The 16851-nt window shown below is 55.4% G+C and overlaps 6 protein-coding genes across 6 annotated transcripts; 2 read left to right on the top strand and 4 right to left on the bottom strand.

Moving 5' to 3' along the window:
- Positions 1-1419: 1419 nt before the first annotated feature.
- Positions 1420-3932, bottom strand: BDV59DRAFT_182130 (pseudouridine synthase PUS7). Its single transcript, XM_073690337.1, has 2 exons — positions 3682-3932; positions 1420-3621 (listed from the first exon to the last, which is right to left on the bottom strand). The coding sequence occupies exons 1-2, from the start codon at positions 3900-3902 to the stop codon at positions 1617-1619; spliced, it is 2226 nt and encodes a 741-aa protein (XP_073546370.1). The 5' UTR covers positions 3903-3932; the 3' UTR covers positions 1420-1616.
- A 206-nt stretch (positions 3933-4138) lies between these two features.
- Positions 4139-5602, bottom strand: BDV59DRAFT_66336 (DUF2293 domain-containing protein). The gene is made up of 3 exons (XM_073696874.1): positions 5136-5602; positions 4922-5044; positions 4139-4865 (listed from the first exon to the last, which is right to left on the bottom strand). The coding sequence occupies exons 1-3, from the start codon at positions 5394-5396 to the stop codon at positions 4362-4364; spliced, it is 888 nt and encodes a 295-aa protein (XP_073546369.1). The 5' UTR covers positions 5397-5602; the 3' UTR covers positions 4139-4361.
- A 477-nt stretch (positions 5603-6079) lies between these two features.
- BDV59DRAFT_182126 (uncharacterized protein) lies at positions 6080-7447 on the top strand. The gene is made up of 2 exons (XM_073690336.1): positions 6080-6197; positions 6328-7447. Exon 2 carries the CDS (start codon positions 6809-6811, stop codon positions 7091-7093), a length of 285 nt encoding a protein of 94 aa, XP_073546368.1. The 5' UTR covers positions 6080-6197; positions 6328-6808; the 3' UTR covers positions 7094-7447.
- A 768-nt stretch (positions 7448-8215) lies between these two features.
- BDV59DRAFT_182123 (PHD finger domain protein) lies at positions 8216-10926 on the top strand. Its single transcript, XM_073690335.1, has 2 exons — positions 8216-10388; positions 10443-10926. Exons 1-2 carry the CDS (start codon positions 8293-8295, stop codon positions 10627-10629), a joined length of 2283 nt encoding a protein of 760 aa, XP_073546367.1. The 5' UTR covers positions 8216-8292; the 3' UTR covers positions 10630-10926.
- A 606-nt stretch (positions 10927-11532) lies between these two features.
- Positions 11533-13089, bottom strand: BDV59DRAFT_203507 (amidase; the record flags this gene model as incomplete). The annotated part of the gene is made up of 2 exons (XM_073694283.1): positions 11533-11684; positions 11748-13089. The coding sequence occupies 2 exons, from the start codon at positions 13087-13089 to the stop codon at positions 11533-11535; spliced, it is 1494 nt and encodes a 497-aa protein (XP_073546366.1).
- A 724-nt stretch (positions 13090-13813) lies between these two features.
- On the bottom strand, positions 13814-16051 carry BDV59DRAFT_203506 (putative protein kinase (Lkh1); the record flags this gene model as incomplete). The annotated part of the gene is made up of 6 exons (XM_073694282.1): positions 13814-14014; positions 14066-14153; positions 14203-14665; positions 14716-15063; positions 15129-15207; positions 15266-16051. 6 exons carry the CDS (start codon positions 16049-16051, stop codon positions 13814-13816), a joined length of 1965 nt encoding a protein of 654 aa, XP_073546365.1.
- Positions 16052-16851: the final 800 nt, after the last annotated feature.

Below are 16851 nucleotides of genomic sequence, written 5' to 3'. Positions count from 1 at the left end.
TTCACCCGCCCATATTTTACTGCTAAGCGCCTCGTCTGGTTCAAAATAGTTCTCAAATCCAGGACGTGTGTGCAACATCATATCTGCAACCATACGACCGAATACGGTCTCCCCGGAAGGATTGAGGTGAGTTCTATCACCTTCACTCAGGTCATACGTAGAGGCATTCTCCTCTCCGATGGAGTTGATGTATGCTGTACTGGCCACGTTGAGGTCCAGGTAATCAATACCAAGGCCCGTCGCGGCATTGATGGCTTCCAGGCGCCAGTCGGCAAGATCTTGGATAACTTCATCTCCATCAAAGTTGCGACGGGTCAAGGAGGTAATGATCATCTTTGTGTCCATGTTAGTGCCAGAAGTTCGACCCATAAAGTAAAGACTGCACTGCAAGGAAGGCAACGTACAGGTGTTCCCCCAACCCTTTTGAGCTGAGTGGCCATGTTCTCAAGATTATTCCTGTATTCTTCCAGAGAGAGGGTCTTTTGGTCATTGTGGCCAAACTGCATGGTCACCACGGGCTCGTGGTCTGCAATGGTAGCATTGATGCTCTTGAAGACTTCTCCCCAGTGACCATCGGCCTTGTAAGATACGGTGGTGGCTCCACTGACACCGCGATTGACGCCGTCCGCGGGCTCGGTCACGTAGGACAGAAACCCATTGCCCCATCCGCCGTCAACCGCAACGGTAGAGTCACCGGTCAGGATGAAGTATGGTGGTTTGGTAGCCCGAGCGACAGCGGTAGCTTGAACCTGGCTGAGGATGACCGCGAGGCTGATCGCGAGGCTGGAGCACCTCATTTTACTTTCTTGTTGAGAAGAGATACAGGTGGGTATGATAGGTAGTCTTATATGAGTAACTGACAAGAAACACGAGTTGTGATGGTCGATGTTGGGAAGGTAAAGGGAAGCTGTATTTATAAAGGAAAGGGCGATATGCTACTGGAGAGCCTTCCGCCAACCTCTGTACATGTGCTTTTCCGAAGCCAATGCCCTTTTTATCCATCCGGTTGTAGGTTAACTTCCATTGGAGGAAACAAATCCGCTTACAGTATAATGTTGAATAGCGCGAATCATGGAGACCTCACGGAGTGTATTACCCCGAGGGACGATGATTAGGACGATCACGGACAAGAGAAAATATAAGGAACACGGAGTAAAGGATCGAGTTACGTAGGAGGACGACTGAGGGTGACTGAAACAGTATGGAGTGAGGGGAAAGGACTTGGCCAAGATCTGGGGTCAACGCCTTGTCCAGTCAGAAAACTTGCAGATGGGATTGTCAGTGTCTTAATATCTATGACACGATGGACTCTTGGCCGTTATTTTGGCCACGGGTTGCACATGGTACATAAACATTTGGAGGCTCCCGTGATGTGATGCTTTGGGAAGTGGAGGACATAGATCTACACGCTTCGGGTCTCTGCAGAGCTGTCCACAGCATGGGATATTCAAATCTAACTAGCTATATAATGCTCGTCTTGCCGACCTAATGGGAACTATTATGACGTAGCGGAGCACAGTGTTTTGCACCGTGGTGACCTGTGTCTATAATGTTTTTTATGCCGCAAATAATCCAATTTTCACATTCCAAACATATATACAGCCTCATAGTTAACATCATCTCCCACCGCCGAAATCAGGTTTATATGCTATCACCTTCCCTTTCATCAATTCTCTCAATGCCATAGTAGCATACTGGCTGGACCCGAGCTGGAACTTGAGGACAACAGCAAGCTTATTAGGAGGCTCTGCGGAATCTGTTTCAATCGGTTCAGCAGATGGCGCCGTCAATTTTTCCAGGTCCGTTTGGACGAATTGTTCGTCATCCCTCGAATAAAACTTCACTTCGGAGGAGAATTCAGCCCCCATGCGGCTAAGCATCTTCCGATAGCTGCCGCTCAGACTGACCTCCTTCCACTTCCTGCGCATTTCGAACGGGTCCAGCCCGCCACCTTGCGGACTACCCATGAACCGCTTGTAGAAATCGGTCATGGCATTTGCCGGATAAAGTACATCATATCCTGGAAGGGGGAGCACAATGTCGAAGATTGAGTACTTGCCGCTGGCAGCTTCGTCAGCCGTGAGGGCTCGTGCGCGAATAAATTCATCACCCGCTTTGTAGGAGCTGTCGTTGGCCTGGGGCGCAATGATGACTTCTCCGTCGGCATCAACACCGTCAGCGGGCGGCGCAGCTGGGGCCTCCTTGTCTTCATGTTCGTGGACAAGGACAAGGTCACCCTCTACGACCTTGTCACCGTACAGTCGCCACCGTTCGCCGACGGCAAAGTTCCATACCAAGGATTGATATGCGTGAACATACATCAACCGTAGGTTGCGAGGAATGGTCTGCAAGGCCCCGAGATAGTCGTTCTTCTGCCTGTTGAGGTATCTTATCAAGCAGGTTTCCGCGGAGAATTTGCGCGGCATCTTTTCAACAGCTTCTGCAGCCTTTCCGGTGGTCTGGAAGATATGGATGGCCTCCGCACGAGCCTTGTCATCGGAACTGATTGGGGCGACCGACTTTTCGTTGTCTTTGGCAGCTTCGAGAATATGGGGACTGAAATGAAGGATGGATTCGCATGCGCCCTTGAAGTCACCTTGGAGCATCTTCACGCCAACAGTGTCCGTACGAGTCGAAAAGGTTCCAAAACGCTGGAGACCATAATAGTTAAAGTAGCCGCGTTCGCGCAGGTTCTGCAGTGCGGACCCGACAAGTTCCGAAGCCTTGGAGACAGCCGCCTCGCGATCCTGAAGATCAATACCAGGAACTTCACATTCACGAAGGGAGACGACGAATTCATTGCCGGCAAGGTCGCCCAGTTCAAGTCCGTGGGGAAGGTACTCAAAATCACCCAATCTCGCATTGCGCAGGGTAGAATTGAGCCTCGCGAGCCGGTCGACATGCACACGGTAGGCGCACGCTCTCTGCGTGGTCACCCCACGGCGATCTTTGGTGCCAGCAAACTGGAAGCCTTTCGGATTCATCTTCAACTGACGCGCGATGAAGGAGATAACCTCCATGGTATCCTTGTTCTCCTTGTAGATAGTAAAATGCAGGTACGGTCCTCCGACTTCCTCCCAGTTGAACCGACCACGGTTCTGGCCGTTCCCGGGCCCGCGTCCGCCCTGTGTGGTGCGCTTGTTCCGGCTCGCAGCGACCGATACAGTCATCAGCCCATCGCTATCGGTGGAAGAGTCGAGCTGGGAGTTGAAGATGCGGCGGACAGCCTGGTGGATCTGAATACGCCTATCGCGGTCGTTGACGACCACGGTAGGGAGCCTTCCGAAGTCGCTGGGCCTGCCCTTGGGGTTCTCCTGAGCACGCCTGTACAGGGAAACCAGTTTCGGGACATATCCGGCGCCGAAAAGATCGGTCAGCAGCGCCTTGTCCTCCTCGGAGAGCTCGAACCGAGCAGCCTCCAGATTCTCGGTGTCCTTCGGAGCATCTTTCTCGCCAACGGGTTCGGGCTTTTCCTCCTGTTTCTGTTCCACTGCAGGTTGCTCCACGGCATCTGCGGCCGCGGCCTTGGTTGCCTGCAGGTAGGAATCTGGGATGTTGACGTTTTGCAGGTGCAGGACTTGACCGGAGGGCAAGATCTCGTTGACAAGGAAATCGGTATATCTGAAGGGCACATCTCAATTAGGAGAAAAAGCTTCCACTGACTGCGGTATATGGATGTACCTTTTTTTCAAGATTCCAGCAAATCCTTCATTGCCTGCATTGACAAATTCTGTGATCCCAACTTCGGCTTCCTTCAAAGCTTGCGCATCACCATCGGAGATCTTCGGTGGGGCCGGTTCTTGCGCTGCGGCGTCGCTCGGAGGAGCAATTGTCTGATCAATAGAATCATTGTCAGTCTTGAGTCGCTTACGCGGCGATTCGACAATGTCAGCCCCTTCCATTGTGTGTGGTGGAGAGTGAGGGGGGTGAAGTGGGCAGAAAGACCGAAGATTGCGGGAACGAAGCGGATTTGATTTTGCGGGAATGGAGGTCCTGCCTGAGGCAGAAGCGATGATACCGTCCCAACAGCAATAAGGTCGAACATAATAGTGATAAACAGTAACAACCCACAGATTAATACATGTTTGTGAGTGAGAATGTACTTGCACTTTTTTCTTCATTGACACTTATAGATAGTTCGTGATTTTCATCAACTGGGAAAGCAAGTCCTAGCCCTAGAAATTGGTGTTGAACTACGACGCAAGCGCCATTAATTGATTCTATGGCAGAATGTGATTCTATGTCAAACATGCACTCATGTCTCCCATAATAGTCGTTCTTCGTAACGTCGTTTCAGAACTCATACGCCAGAGCGTTGAACTGCATCGCCGAGAAATACAGCCGATAAAGCACCATTGAGGTTAGGATATCATGCAGAGTGGATCGTATGTCTCCATATCCGAATCCATATCAGGCGGCTTTCGACTCCGAAGGGTCAAGATGCCCATTGGCTTGTCAGCGCCCCCTTCCCATGCAGCCTTGACGGCTCGTACGGCGTCCCACACGGCGCTCCTCGCATCATTCCTCGAATGTCCCTGGTCCAGTAGAGCTTCGTAAGGGGTGTGGTTATGTCGAATATATGCCTCGACCGCCAGATTGGCCTTCTGAGCATCGGTTTTCGTCGCTGTGCGTCCCACGCGGCCGGAGCCCTTGAGAAACGCATGGTTGATGATCTTCTCCAGACAATCCTCCGGCATGAGCGGGAATTGTCCGTGAAGGAGCCGGCGCGCGTGTGCTCGATCCTTCTCATCGCGGACCTGGACGGCGCTGGCGCGGGAATCTGCCGTCTCGGCGGCGGATTGACGGACCGTTGCGTAGACGTCGGAAGGCACGCGGAGACCAAGCGGTCTTTTCCCAGATTTATCCTGTGGCACGTTAGAACGGATGACGGGGGGTGATTGAAGGGGGCTGCGCTGCTTACATAGACCGCATAGACCGGCCGTTGGGATTCTTTCGTCTTGACCCGGCAGTTCCGCGTGATGTAGACGTCTCCTTTTGGCACGAAGACATAACCTCCGGGGATGGGCTGTCTTTCGAAGCAGCTCTGCCAGATCCGTTAGCACCCGCTGCAGTAGCTGCATGTGGGACAAGGATGAGGCTAGGCGGGATTGGAACTCCTGCACGACGTAACATACTTTTTCCAGCGGGTCGTTTGAGATAGGGAGTAAGGAGAACCTCGACGGCTTCCCGTTCCGTTTGGATCTGCTTCCCGCGGGTTTGCTCACTTTCCCGAAGGGGCTAGTCCGGCCTTTACTTCGTCCACCTCGGGGGTTTGGACCTTTTCTAGCAGACTGGGGAGACCGGAGGGACTGCAGTAACCGGGGTGATAAATGTGATTTTGTGCGACTCTTTCTGCGGGCAGCCGGGGTGTTGGGGGTTCTTTTCCCGGGGACCATTGTGGGCTCGATGCGCAGCAAATAAATGGGCCAGGGATATTCCTGGCGAGAAGATGTCGCTGGAAACGGGGTATTGATCAGGAGAATGGAGCATGGGGGTTCGGTATCAATATCAAGGGTGGGTTGGGATGTATGGACCTTGGGGGAGGTGCGATCACTCGTGACTGATCGACGCGAGGGGCGGTGATAAGGACGATAGAGAGAGTCGAACGGTGATAAGAGTGAAGGGAGATATGCGGCCCATGGTGAGTCTAAGGATTGACGCCGGCGACTGAGAAATGACGGAATGAGGGAAGTATTTGTGCCCAAAAGAGAAATCGGAACAAGACCGATGTGGCGTGTGGCGTGAGGTGTGGCGGTGCCATGGCCTCATATGCAGCGGACATACAGCTTCCACAGGACCAGGTAGGCAATGGAGATTGTGCAAGATATGGGTTCTATGAGGCACTTTCGGTATATCGTGGAGTCAGTAATATATGAAATTCAACGAGAAAGAAAATCTGGTGGGCCGGGCTACGCAATTAATATAGAGACAAGGGATGGACAAGGACTTGTAAGCCGGTGGATTCATCCAGACGCGTATAAAGATCCATCTATCGATCTGATTGTTATTAGATAATTTGTATACTCGGTTGTAACCCTCCACTGGACACCAGGTAATCAATTGCACTGGCGACACGCACCGAACGAAGGAACGATATCGTCTCAGGAGATGGGGGCTCCTTGCTGATGTCTCCAACTTTAAACCCCAGACCAGACTGCAGGGCATGTCAGGGGTAGTGGAGATTCATTGACTGCTGTCTGCAGGCGGATGCACCTCGGTCGTCAGCAGGAGCACTTTAGGAACCTCTGTACCTGTATAGGTGGCAGATCCTAGTACTAGTAGGGGGGATGCCCAAAAGGGTAATATTAGCACCCGCGTCACGCTCACCATCTCACCCCGAGCTGATACGCGAATAATTTCCGATCCGAACGGTCGCTCATTCCACGACCGTCCGTTTTCTGTCATCGATTTCCTCAACGGTGACGACCTAGATACCTGTCAAGAGGCATCGGAACGGACACAAAACTATCCTGTAGTCCCCCCACGGGCACTGACTCGCCATCCTCGGTCGTCTCGTCTCTCCCACGATGGTCCAGCCCATCGCATGTCGTCATTTGCCCGTCTGCGGCTGGAGCTGAAAATGGACCCGAGCTGGGGGCTAAGAGGCGCCGCGTGGGTGACTAGGGGATCTAGCTACGGTCGACAAACCGGGGATGCAGGAAGCGAAACCAGTCCAGGAGAGCCCCAATTTTCCCTCCCTGGTCCGGGAAAGAGGTCATCTTTTAGCTTCGTCCTGGGTCGCAAGGCTCAAATCTCGTTGTCTCCCCATTCGGGGTCTGATCGGCAGGCTGGGAAGGGATAACTGGGGATGATCGTATGCAATCCCGAACCTTCCCACATGTTGTTGGCACATCCCAAGCCCCGACCTGGTCCCCTATCGAATCGAGGGAGCGTCAGGCGGCAACCTGAGGCGTGTCAGCCCCCTCGACCAACCTCGCTCAACAAACAGATCGTGCTGGAGATGACGATGGAGCCCAGACGATCCACGGAAAGAGACCGTCGTTCCTGGTCTTGGGAACCAATGACGACGGCTGCCGCTGGTATTGCCGTCGGGTTTATCTCCGTCGAGCGAGATCAATCATCTTTCTCCTGAATGATTCCGGGGGCGAGGATGATGCTGGTGGAATCAATCACATTGATCCATCTGGTTCAGGGGGGAGATGCTGTATCGACAGAGGGAAATTGTATCCGAAGCCCATCATGCACCCAACGGTCTCGGGGATTTCAGAGATTGGAATGAAGCGGTTCATACTGGACAAACTTTTGGGACCACAGCGTGCTGTCCAGCGTAGCGGGGACTGCGTCCTTGCCTGATCTCAGCCTAGTTTCTCTAGATGATCGGATGGAGAGGTCTAAGTCCATATTTCATTCGGTAGCGATAGAGCCCTGAGGATATTAGGATAGTCCCGTGGTTATTCAGATAGGATATACTACAGTCATCATGCACCCGATCCGTCCAGTGGATCTGGCGGATCTGGAAAGAAAAAAACATTAAATCATAAAAAATCATTACGAAATTACAAACAGAGAAAAACGAAAACACAGAAAAAAAAGTCCCCTCTTCTGCCGGACTTTTTTTCTCTCTGAACATTCTCCGGGTCGCCCTTTGAAGGAACCTTTTTCTGCCGACCAAAACCTTCTTTGTCTCTCCAACTCCTCTGTCTCTCTCTCCTCTCTTCCTCGCCTCCTCGACCCTCCTCCCCTCTCCTCCCCTCTCCTCTTCCTCACCAGGACTCCTTCAGTCCTCTGCCAACCCTTTCTCGTCTTCTTCTCTCTCCCTCTCGAGTTCAATTGCTCCCTCCTCCCCCCTCCAATGACCCTGTGGAGTGTCCTACATTCGTCGGCTCTTCGATCCTCCCTACCGCTCCAAACCCCTCTCCTCCAGCATTCCTGACATCCCCCAAATATCCGGGAACCGTCGAACTGCACGAGGGTTGCCTGGCAGCTTGCGTTAAATGGTTGCTAGGATCACACGCCGTTGCTGACATGAGTTGGGATCACCCTGTTCACAGGTATGCCTGTCCTCCCTACGAAGCCACCACCTACTTCGTCTCTCCTGGCTTCGGCGGGGTTTGCTTTCCTGTCATCATTCTTCTTTCCTGTCAATTCCCTGTTCGTCTCCGGTTCGGTGGCTTCGTTCGTTGCCTTTTTTGTCTTTTTGGCCTTCTTGTATTGGTGTGAATTTTATCCCCCCAGTCACGCACCGGCCGACATTCTACCCAAAATCCCCCCGTGTGCTTGGGGTCGACGGAGCTCCATCCGAGCTCCGTGCCAGAAATCCTCTTTCGGGTCATGTTACTGACGGAGCCTTCGGTCATGTTTAGCTTCAGCTATCCCAACGGTGAACCTCAAACCCCGACGAGGACCCCTCCCACGACCATCTTTGGGGATTCCGCTTTCCAGACCCCAAAGCTCGAATCCAGCTTTTTCGACCCCCGAGTGACCTGGGACACCTCCGATCCTTATGCCTCGAGTCCTGAGTTTCTCCGAACCCCCCAGAAATTCGGTCTGAATACCCCTTCCAATCATCCCGTCCGACTCCCCGAAACCGTCCCCGAACATCCCACAGACCAGGAATCCCCGAATGGGCGGAGGACGAAGCCGGTCGACCAACAGACCGACACCGCAAGACGCATCCGTGCCTCAAAACCAAATGGGCATCCCGCCGAAGATGGTCCTCGCACGGTAGATTCGGCCAAGTCCGCTGCCTCCATGCAGACCCCTCCTCCCAGCAGTGCGTCCAGGAGGAAGTTGGCCGGATTGGCAGATGGCGATGGCACCGGGCGACGGCCGTCCGCCTCCAGTGTCGTTGGCTCTCACCTGGAGACTCCCAGCCGGTTGATGGGTGCTTCTCCCCGTCTCTTCGGAGACTTGCAGACCTCCCCAGATCCGTTCCAACTAGCGTCAATCGATCCTACGGCGTCTCCCTTCTTTCCTCAACAAAGACTCTTCTGGGACAATGACCTCCCGCAGCAGTCCGCAGATCTGGGACTCTCGGGGAACCATATGAACGTGTTCGGTTCCACGGCAGATGGCTTCTCCAACCCCCAGCCGCTACAGGACTCCCGGATCCCGCAACTTCCTTCGATCGAAGGTAGCCTCGATCTCCCCGAGTTCAGTCACAACAACCTCTACGGCCTCACATCCAGTGCAACCACTGATGCCGCCTTATTCCCGGCCCCCTTTTCGACCTCGCCTCGTCTCCCCACCACCAAGGCCGAAGACCCTGCCATGTTCCTGAGCTCTCCCGCACGCCGCTTCGGTGGCCCCCAACCTACCCCCGAGAAGAGACTATTCTCCCGGCCACCCCGACAACCATACCACCACCAGACCGAAGAGTCCAAGCGTGAGCAGCTGCGTCGCGCCCAGAGCGTCCACCGCCAACTGCCCGCCTACGAGGACGAGGAGGAGGATGACTTCACCCCTCGACAGGTTCGACCGACTTTGACTCGCAGTCTCACCCACAGTGCTATCAGTAACTCCCGGCCCGCCCTTGGTGGGATGTCTTCCGCCAACGGCATCCGGAAAAGCCCGTCCAAGGGCCGCTTATCTCCTACGAAACCTCGCCCGCCACTCTCCCGTTCCAGCTCGGTAGCCGGACGGCCCCCCACACGGTCTCAATCGGTGATCCTCAGGATTGGCAAGGACGGACGAGCGAAGACAGAGATGCAACCGGTGCCTGAAACAACAACCGGCCTAACCGATCCTATCACGGCCATGGATCTGGAAGGATCTACCACCGAGAGTGAATACGATTCCGCCGAGTATTCCGAATATCCTGCCATGGGTAGCCGCACTCCCTCCTTTGCCTTCTCGGACGCGGGTAGACCCATGCTCGCCCGCAGCGACTCCGGCTCCCGGCCACATTCGAAAGGCTCCTATACGTCCACAGCGGCATCGTCTCATTCCGGGCGGGTGTCTCCATGGGGCGGAGCGTCTCGTGGACCTGTCCGCAGGCCGACATATCGAACCATCGGTGATGATATGAAGCGCACGCCCAAACGACAGTCAATGATCGGCGCGGATCTTTCGTATCGCAGCGCCAGCTCGATACCAGCCCCCGCGGCGGATTCGGAAGAGGACACGGGCGACGCGCAACACGCACTGCGAAAGGTTCTTCGGGAGAAGGGCCGGATGTCTCGACCCCATACGGTGAACTATGGCTCTCGATACAACCGCTCTTCCCGGTCCCTGGCGCATCTTCGCTCGTCTCCACCCCGGTTTGGTGGTGATCCTGATTTCGGACTCCGCGACACCAACACTTCCCCGACAACGATGACGGATCCTGACCTGGCCACCCCGAGCATCGACCGATACAGTAACCCCAGCAATGGGACTCGCTGCGTCTGTAACTCGATGGACAATGGTGGCCATTTAATGATCCAATGGTAAGCTCGCTCTGACTTTGCGTCTATGACCGATCCTTTATTAACAGGACACAGCGAATCCTGCAGTCACTGGCTACACACCAAGTGTGTTGGGTTAGAGCGGGCTAACCTCCCCTCGGTCTACGTGTGCGTGTTCTGTGCGCAGACACCGACCCGGCGTAACCGGGTCCGAATGCCGGTGAACAATATGGGCCATGTCCCAACATCTCCATTGGCACACAAGTCCTATCGGTTCCGATGATCAAGTTTCACCCGTTCATAAAATGTCGGGTTATGACCTGGATTTCCTTCGAACTTTGCCTCGCCTGAGTCTCCTTTGTGTAATACTCCTAGACATACCCCATTACTTTTCTTGTCCGATGCATCATCTATCAAGTCCACATGGACTGGCGTTATGTTCCCCATACATCATTCAATTTCCTAATTTTGTATTAATGGCGGGCCGGGGGCCTACAACATACCTCTGCATGTGTACCTAACAGGTCGAGATAGGTAGAGATACGAATCTAGCGTGTAAGAGTAGGATTATGAAACACTGGTCCCGTCCCGTCGTCATGCCTACCGAGCAAAAATTCTACAAGCGTCAAGACCATTGCCCTTCTCGTTCTAGGAGGTGAGCAGTGCCGTCCTGAAGTCGCGATACCTGGGTGAGCAAGGTGATCTGCTAAGACGCTGTCCATCCTTCGCGCTGGAACTACTGTAGTCTCCAAAGTTTCCCTGAGTGCCCACCAAGCTGATGATTTGGAGGGCCTTACGGCAGGCACTTGTTGTCTCGTAAATTGACATCACCAGCAGGACTGAAGGAGACGAGAGGGAACAGCTTGTTCAGGGGGAGTTTGCCTTTTATGTCCAATTGTCGGAGCTTTTGATCAATCTCAAGGCTGCGCGCTTAGTCATTATAACCTTTCACGCGCTCAATGTCAGATGACTGGATTTGGGCTCGGACTCATTCAGCACCAAAAAATTGAGCCCCCGTAGGTTTTAGGACGGTAGATTTACCTACCTAGAGATTCATGGAGGTAGACGAGTTTATGGACGTCATAGGGAAGCGGGTGTGTTGGGTATACGCTGTTCGTACCATATATATATGTACGATGTACGAGCTCTATATACGATATGCCTATCTATACTGTACACGATATCTCTAGTACCCGGCAGGCACTCGACGGCCCTGAATTACCGACTCGAACCGCTCCGCGAGATCGAGCAGCTCGTCGTCCTGCCACGCGCGACCCATCAGCTCCACGCCAACGGGAATGCCCATCGGCGCGGTGGAAGACGGCGGGCTGCATCCAGCTAGATCGAGCGGTTAGCATGTCAATCGACATGTACGTGCCGTACAGGGTATAGTATACTCACCAGGAAGACAAATGGCCGGCCGTCCCGTCAGCGCAGCTAACAGGCCGTTCCGGCCGGGCTGCACCATGCTCCCCACGGGCGCCACGAGCTGCCGCTGGTGCGGATACACGACCGCGTCGAGGCCATGTCTAGCGTAGACGTGCTCGACGGAGCGTTTCAGCGCGTCGATCCGCTGCCGTCGCCGCTGGTACTCTGCGCTGGAGGTGGAGAACTCCCCGTCGGCCTGCAGCGTCTGATACAACGCCGGGGTGACCGCGTCGCGGTGGTATTGCCCGCTGGCGACGATGGACGCCAGTGACCGATGCGGCGTGTGTTCGACGCGCTGGAGGAAGGCGTCGAAGGCCTCCCGGAACTCGAACGCCTGCGTGTCCGCCGTGGCGAGCAACATCGCGATGTCCCAGTCCGGGACGGGAGGGAGTTCGACGAACTCGACGTCCGAGCCGCGCTGCACGCGGTGCAGGGCGTCCGACACAACACGGTTGACAGTCGCCCCGTCGGCGGTGTTGGCGTCGCCGAAGTAGTCTCTCAGGAAGCCTACGCGCTGGCGCTGGCGCTGGCGCGGCCGCGGGGCCGTGCGATGCCCTCGTAGTGCGTTCACCGTCGCTGGGTCGAGGACGTCCTCCCCGCGCATCACCTCGAACAGGACCCGCACGTCTGCGACGCTCCGTCCCAGCGGTCCGGCGACGTCCTGTGTCTCGGTGACGGGGACGATGCCCCGTCGCGAGACCTGGCCGTGCGTCGGGCGAAACCCGACGATCCCGCATGCGGACGCGGGCGAGCGCAGCGAGTTCATCGTGTCGCCGCCGCAGCCGACAAGCCCCATGTTGGCGGCCAGCGCGGCGGCGGTGCCCCCGGACGAGCCACCGGGGGTGCGGGTGGGATCGTAGGGGTTCAGGGTCTGGCCCTGGAGCGAGGATGTGGTGATGCCCTGCAGGGAGAACTCGTGCAGGTTGGCTTTGGCGAGGATGATAGCGCCCTGGGCGAGCAGCGCATCCACTACTGCGGCGTTGGTCGCGGTTTGGAGGGTCTCCAGCGCCTGGATACCGGAGGTTGTCCGAAGGGAAGCGGTGGTGTACGTGTCTTTCAGGATGATGGGGACGCCGTGCAGGGCCGGAACGGGCGTCTGAGTCTGACAATACTGGACCCGCTCTGTGTCTCGCTTGTGAGCCTCGGTGAGCGCGTCCGGATTCACGGTGATGATGGCGTTCAAGGTGGGATTGTGCTGGCGGATCTGCGCCAGGTACGCCGACACGAGATCGGCAGCCGAAGTATGGCCCTGGCGGAGCGCAGCATGGTACCGGGCAATGGTGAGCTCGTGGATGTCCAGCGCGTGGCCATGCATGATGCCGGCCCGGACTATCAAGAGATATGCGGGAGGAGAAAGTGCAAATGGATGGATGTGCGGGGAAGGAGGAGGTGGTGGATGTGGAGGGGGCCGAACGTGATCAGATCAGCCCTCAGCGCGCCATGGATTGCTATGTATGATATACACGCATGGCCGGGACGAATGCAGGTCAATTCGCATGAAGCACCAGATGACAGTCAGAAACTATGCAAGATATCAACGGCGCCCCCATAGAGCAAGAAATCCAATCCGAGGCAAACAGAAATCACAATGCTGCGAACCCGATAGAAAACAGAGACAAATCAAACCCTCCAGCCTAGATCCCTATAACATAAACAGATAACATGTCCTCGGGCTTAGAAATGAAACAGATCGAACGGATACGTCAATCGCTTGCTTTTGTCCTTCTGGCTCACTTCCATTATATGTCGAAGACGGCGTGTTTGCTTCCTGGTAGAACCCTCCCAAAAAAAAAAGAACCCTCATACACCAGACCCACTGGGCGCGCTCAACTCCGGCGTAGGACCCGAGGAGACCGTGGCCCAGTCTCTGTCATTCCATGTACCCGATCATCGACCGCCACGGCGGTCATCGTGATGTATATTATCCGAGGAAAAATATCGAACCATCTATCGTGAATGTCGCGGTATCCATACAAGGCAGGTGGCAGTCATCATGGCGACCAGCGCGGAATGCTCCAAGATTATGCTGTGCAGACGGATCAACGAGCCCCGGTGAAGGCGCGGGACAACTGTTCCTTGATGCGTAGGGCTTCCGTGCCGTCGTCGATGATGCTCTCCTTGAACCACGGATGCTTCAGGGCTTCCTTGGCGGTGATCCGCTGCTTCGGGTCGTATACGAAAATCCGCTTCAGCAAGTCCAAGAACGACCGGTGGAACTTGTTGCCCTGGGGGATGAAATTCTGGGGGACGTCAGCGTTTGTGGGCCGAGGGATGTCACTGGGGAGCAGTACGTCCAGCGGTTTCATCGCCTTCACATACTTCCGGGAGGCCCGGGTAGTATCGTCATTCGGATAGTTGAGTTTGCTCCGATAGAAGTACCTGGGCGGGGTTAGTGGATGGACGGGCATCGGTCTGGCGTTCAACATACTTGGCGGCCTGGTTCTGGTTCCCACTGCGGCCTCCCTGCATGACTTGCCGGACGAGCTTGCTATCGATCCGGTCACCGATGACAGCCTCCATCATCGCAAGGTGCTCAAGGTTGTCATGGGTTTGGAACAAGGCATCCCCGGTGAAGAACTCCACCAGGATACAGCCGATACTCCAGATGTCACACGGGAAACTCCATCCCAGATTGAGGATGATCTCCGGCGCTCGATAGTGTCGCGTGGACACCACCGAGGAATGGTATTCATCATCAAAGGTGGCGGAGCCGAAGTCGATCAGACGGATCTCGCTGTCCAGCAAGACGCGCCGTTGGGTGGCCTTGCGCGAGATGGCAAAGGAGGACGAGGGGATATGTCGGTTGTAGGTAAAGGTCTGGTAGTTGTTGTTGACCAGGAGGATGTTCTCGGGTTTCAGGTCGGTGTGGATGAGGTTGAGGTCGTGCAGGACTGGGTGGTCAGCAGGGATGAGGTGCGGAGCCGGAGAGAGGGTCACTTACAGGCGACACTGGTGAAGAGTTGCCGGGCAAAGTTCTGGATCTGACTGCTGGGGAAGGGCACGAAGCCGTTGCCCTTGAGGAAATCAAAGACGCTCTGTCCCAGCAGATCCGTGACAATGCAGATGTGATTCCGATAGTCGAAACAATCCCGCAGGTGGATGCACTTGTTTCGATTGGACTGGTCGTTCGACGCGAGGGTGGAAAGCACCCTCAGCTCGATTCGGGACGCATCCCGGTATTTCTGGATCGAACGGATGATCTTGACAGCGCACCGGGTTTTGCGTTGCTTGTCGTACGCCTCCACTACCTTTCCAAACGTGCCTTGCCCGAGAAGCTTGACGATGGAATCTGGGGATGGGTTAGTGTGCTGGTCGGTCGGGGGGGTTGGCATAGGGACGATGGGCAGAACCTACATCGGTCCGTCAATGGGGTATTGGGATTGACGATGTAATGACCGTCATCGTCGTCGTATTTGTCGGTGCGACTGGAGTACTGTAGGAGAGACGGTTAGGGACGGATTCACGTCAAGAGCGATGCAGGAGCAACGTACATCCCGAACCACCGGGACAGGAACGTCCTTCGCCTTGATGGGCGGCTTCGGTGGCGGCACATAGCTGAGGAAGGCATCGGCGGCGGTTTCCAACTCGCGGCGTTTTTGCTCGTCGCGAGTGGACTTGCGGGTAGTGACCCGTTTCCGCTTCTGGCCGATATTGGCGTCTTCGTAGTACATGCCATTGCTGGCCCCGGAACTCCCTTGGGAGAGGGAAGTAGGAGCGGTGGTATGGAGGGAGGTGGTCCGATCGGTGGAGAGGGAGGCGGCGGAGGACTCCTCCCCGTACCGTTGGGGGTTGATGGAGTAGGAAGGGCGGTCATAGTAACCCAGATCGTAGGCGGATTCGATTCCCGTGCGGCGTCTCTTGCCGGCGGGTTGGGATCCGGGGGGAGGAGGATTGTTATTATTGGCAGCCGCCGCCGTGACGGGGCGCGAGGAAGCCTTGGAGGAGGCGTCTGGAGGAGGCGTGTCGTCAATGACGATGACCTCCTTGGGGATGCCATTCTTGTAGAATTCGCCCCAGTCCGGCTTCTTCCTCCGGGCGGGATGGGCCATGGCGGAGGAGGATGGGGTCGGTAAGGTCTTGGGCGAAGGAGCGTAGGGAAGAGTGGTCGTCGGAGCGGTGTTGGAGGAGTAAGGGAAGGAGGCAGTGGCGAGACGAGCGGCAGTCGAGGCGGACGTGGTCGGATAGGATACGCTTGGCTGGTAGGGTTGATGGTAGGCGTAGTGTGGCTGATGATGCGTCGTCGGATGAGTCGCGGTCGCGGTCGAGGGAGTCGACATGATGCGGACGGAGGGGGAGGAAGGAATGAGGGACGCGCAGAGAGGGAGGAAGCGGATGGAGGGAGTTTCGAGAGAGGAAGCGATGGGAGGAGAAGACGGCAGGGGAGGGAGACTAGTGGGAGATTGAGATTTGTACAGAGTCTCCGTCCAGTCCGTTCTCAGAGGCGAAAACGGGGGGCCAGAGAGACTCGAGACACACCGGATGGTGTATCCGGGGGATTGGTAAAGCAGTGGGGGAGGATTGGGGGGAGGAACAGAAGAGAGGGAAGAGGATGGAGGAGAAGAGGAGGACGAAGAGAAGAGAAGCGAGGAGGAAGAGGAAGAGGAGGAGAAGTGGAAGTGGAAGTGGACGAGGAGGCGGCGTGGAATGAATAATAGGGTATACGGAGGCGGTGACACTGGATTCTCACGATAATAATATCAAATGGGGGAATTTGTGGACGGATGCAAGAGAGGGATATTCAGAGAATATTCTCAGAATTCTAATCCCAATAATTATTACAGACCGACTGGAATCAGGGCATGGTTGCCTCTGAGGACGGACTGCGTATAGATAGTAGACCGAGTAAGAGAGTCCGAGAGGACGAGACCGACGGTGGACGCATAACCCTACCCTAATTCTCATTTCGTCACCCCGGATCATTATTCAGTCGAGTTCAGTATTTATTATGGATCTTTCTATTTGATTATTCTGGCACTGTATTCCCCAACATCCTACATTCCACATGCGCTGCAAGGATCGCCGTGTTTTCTCTCTGTGGCTGGTGGCAACACCCGCAGGATCTTCTGCATGCACTGTT

Source organism: Aspergillus ambiguus, assembly GCF_047715705.1.
Source record: "Aspergillus ambiguus strain CBS 117.58 unplaced genomic scaffold BDV59scaffold_24, whole genome shotgun sequence".
In the NCBI taxonomy this organism is placed as follows: Eukaryota; Fungi; Ascomycota; class Eurotiomycetes; order Eurotiales; family Aspergillaceae; genus Aspergillus; species Aspergillus ambiguus.
The sequence above is the reverse complement of the archived record's forward strand: the minus strand, read 5'-3'. Positions and strand labels throughout refer to the sequence as shown.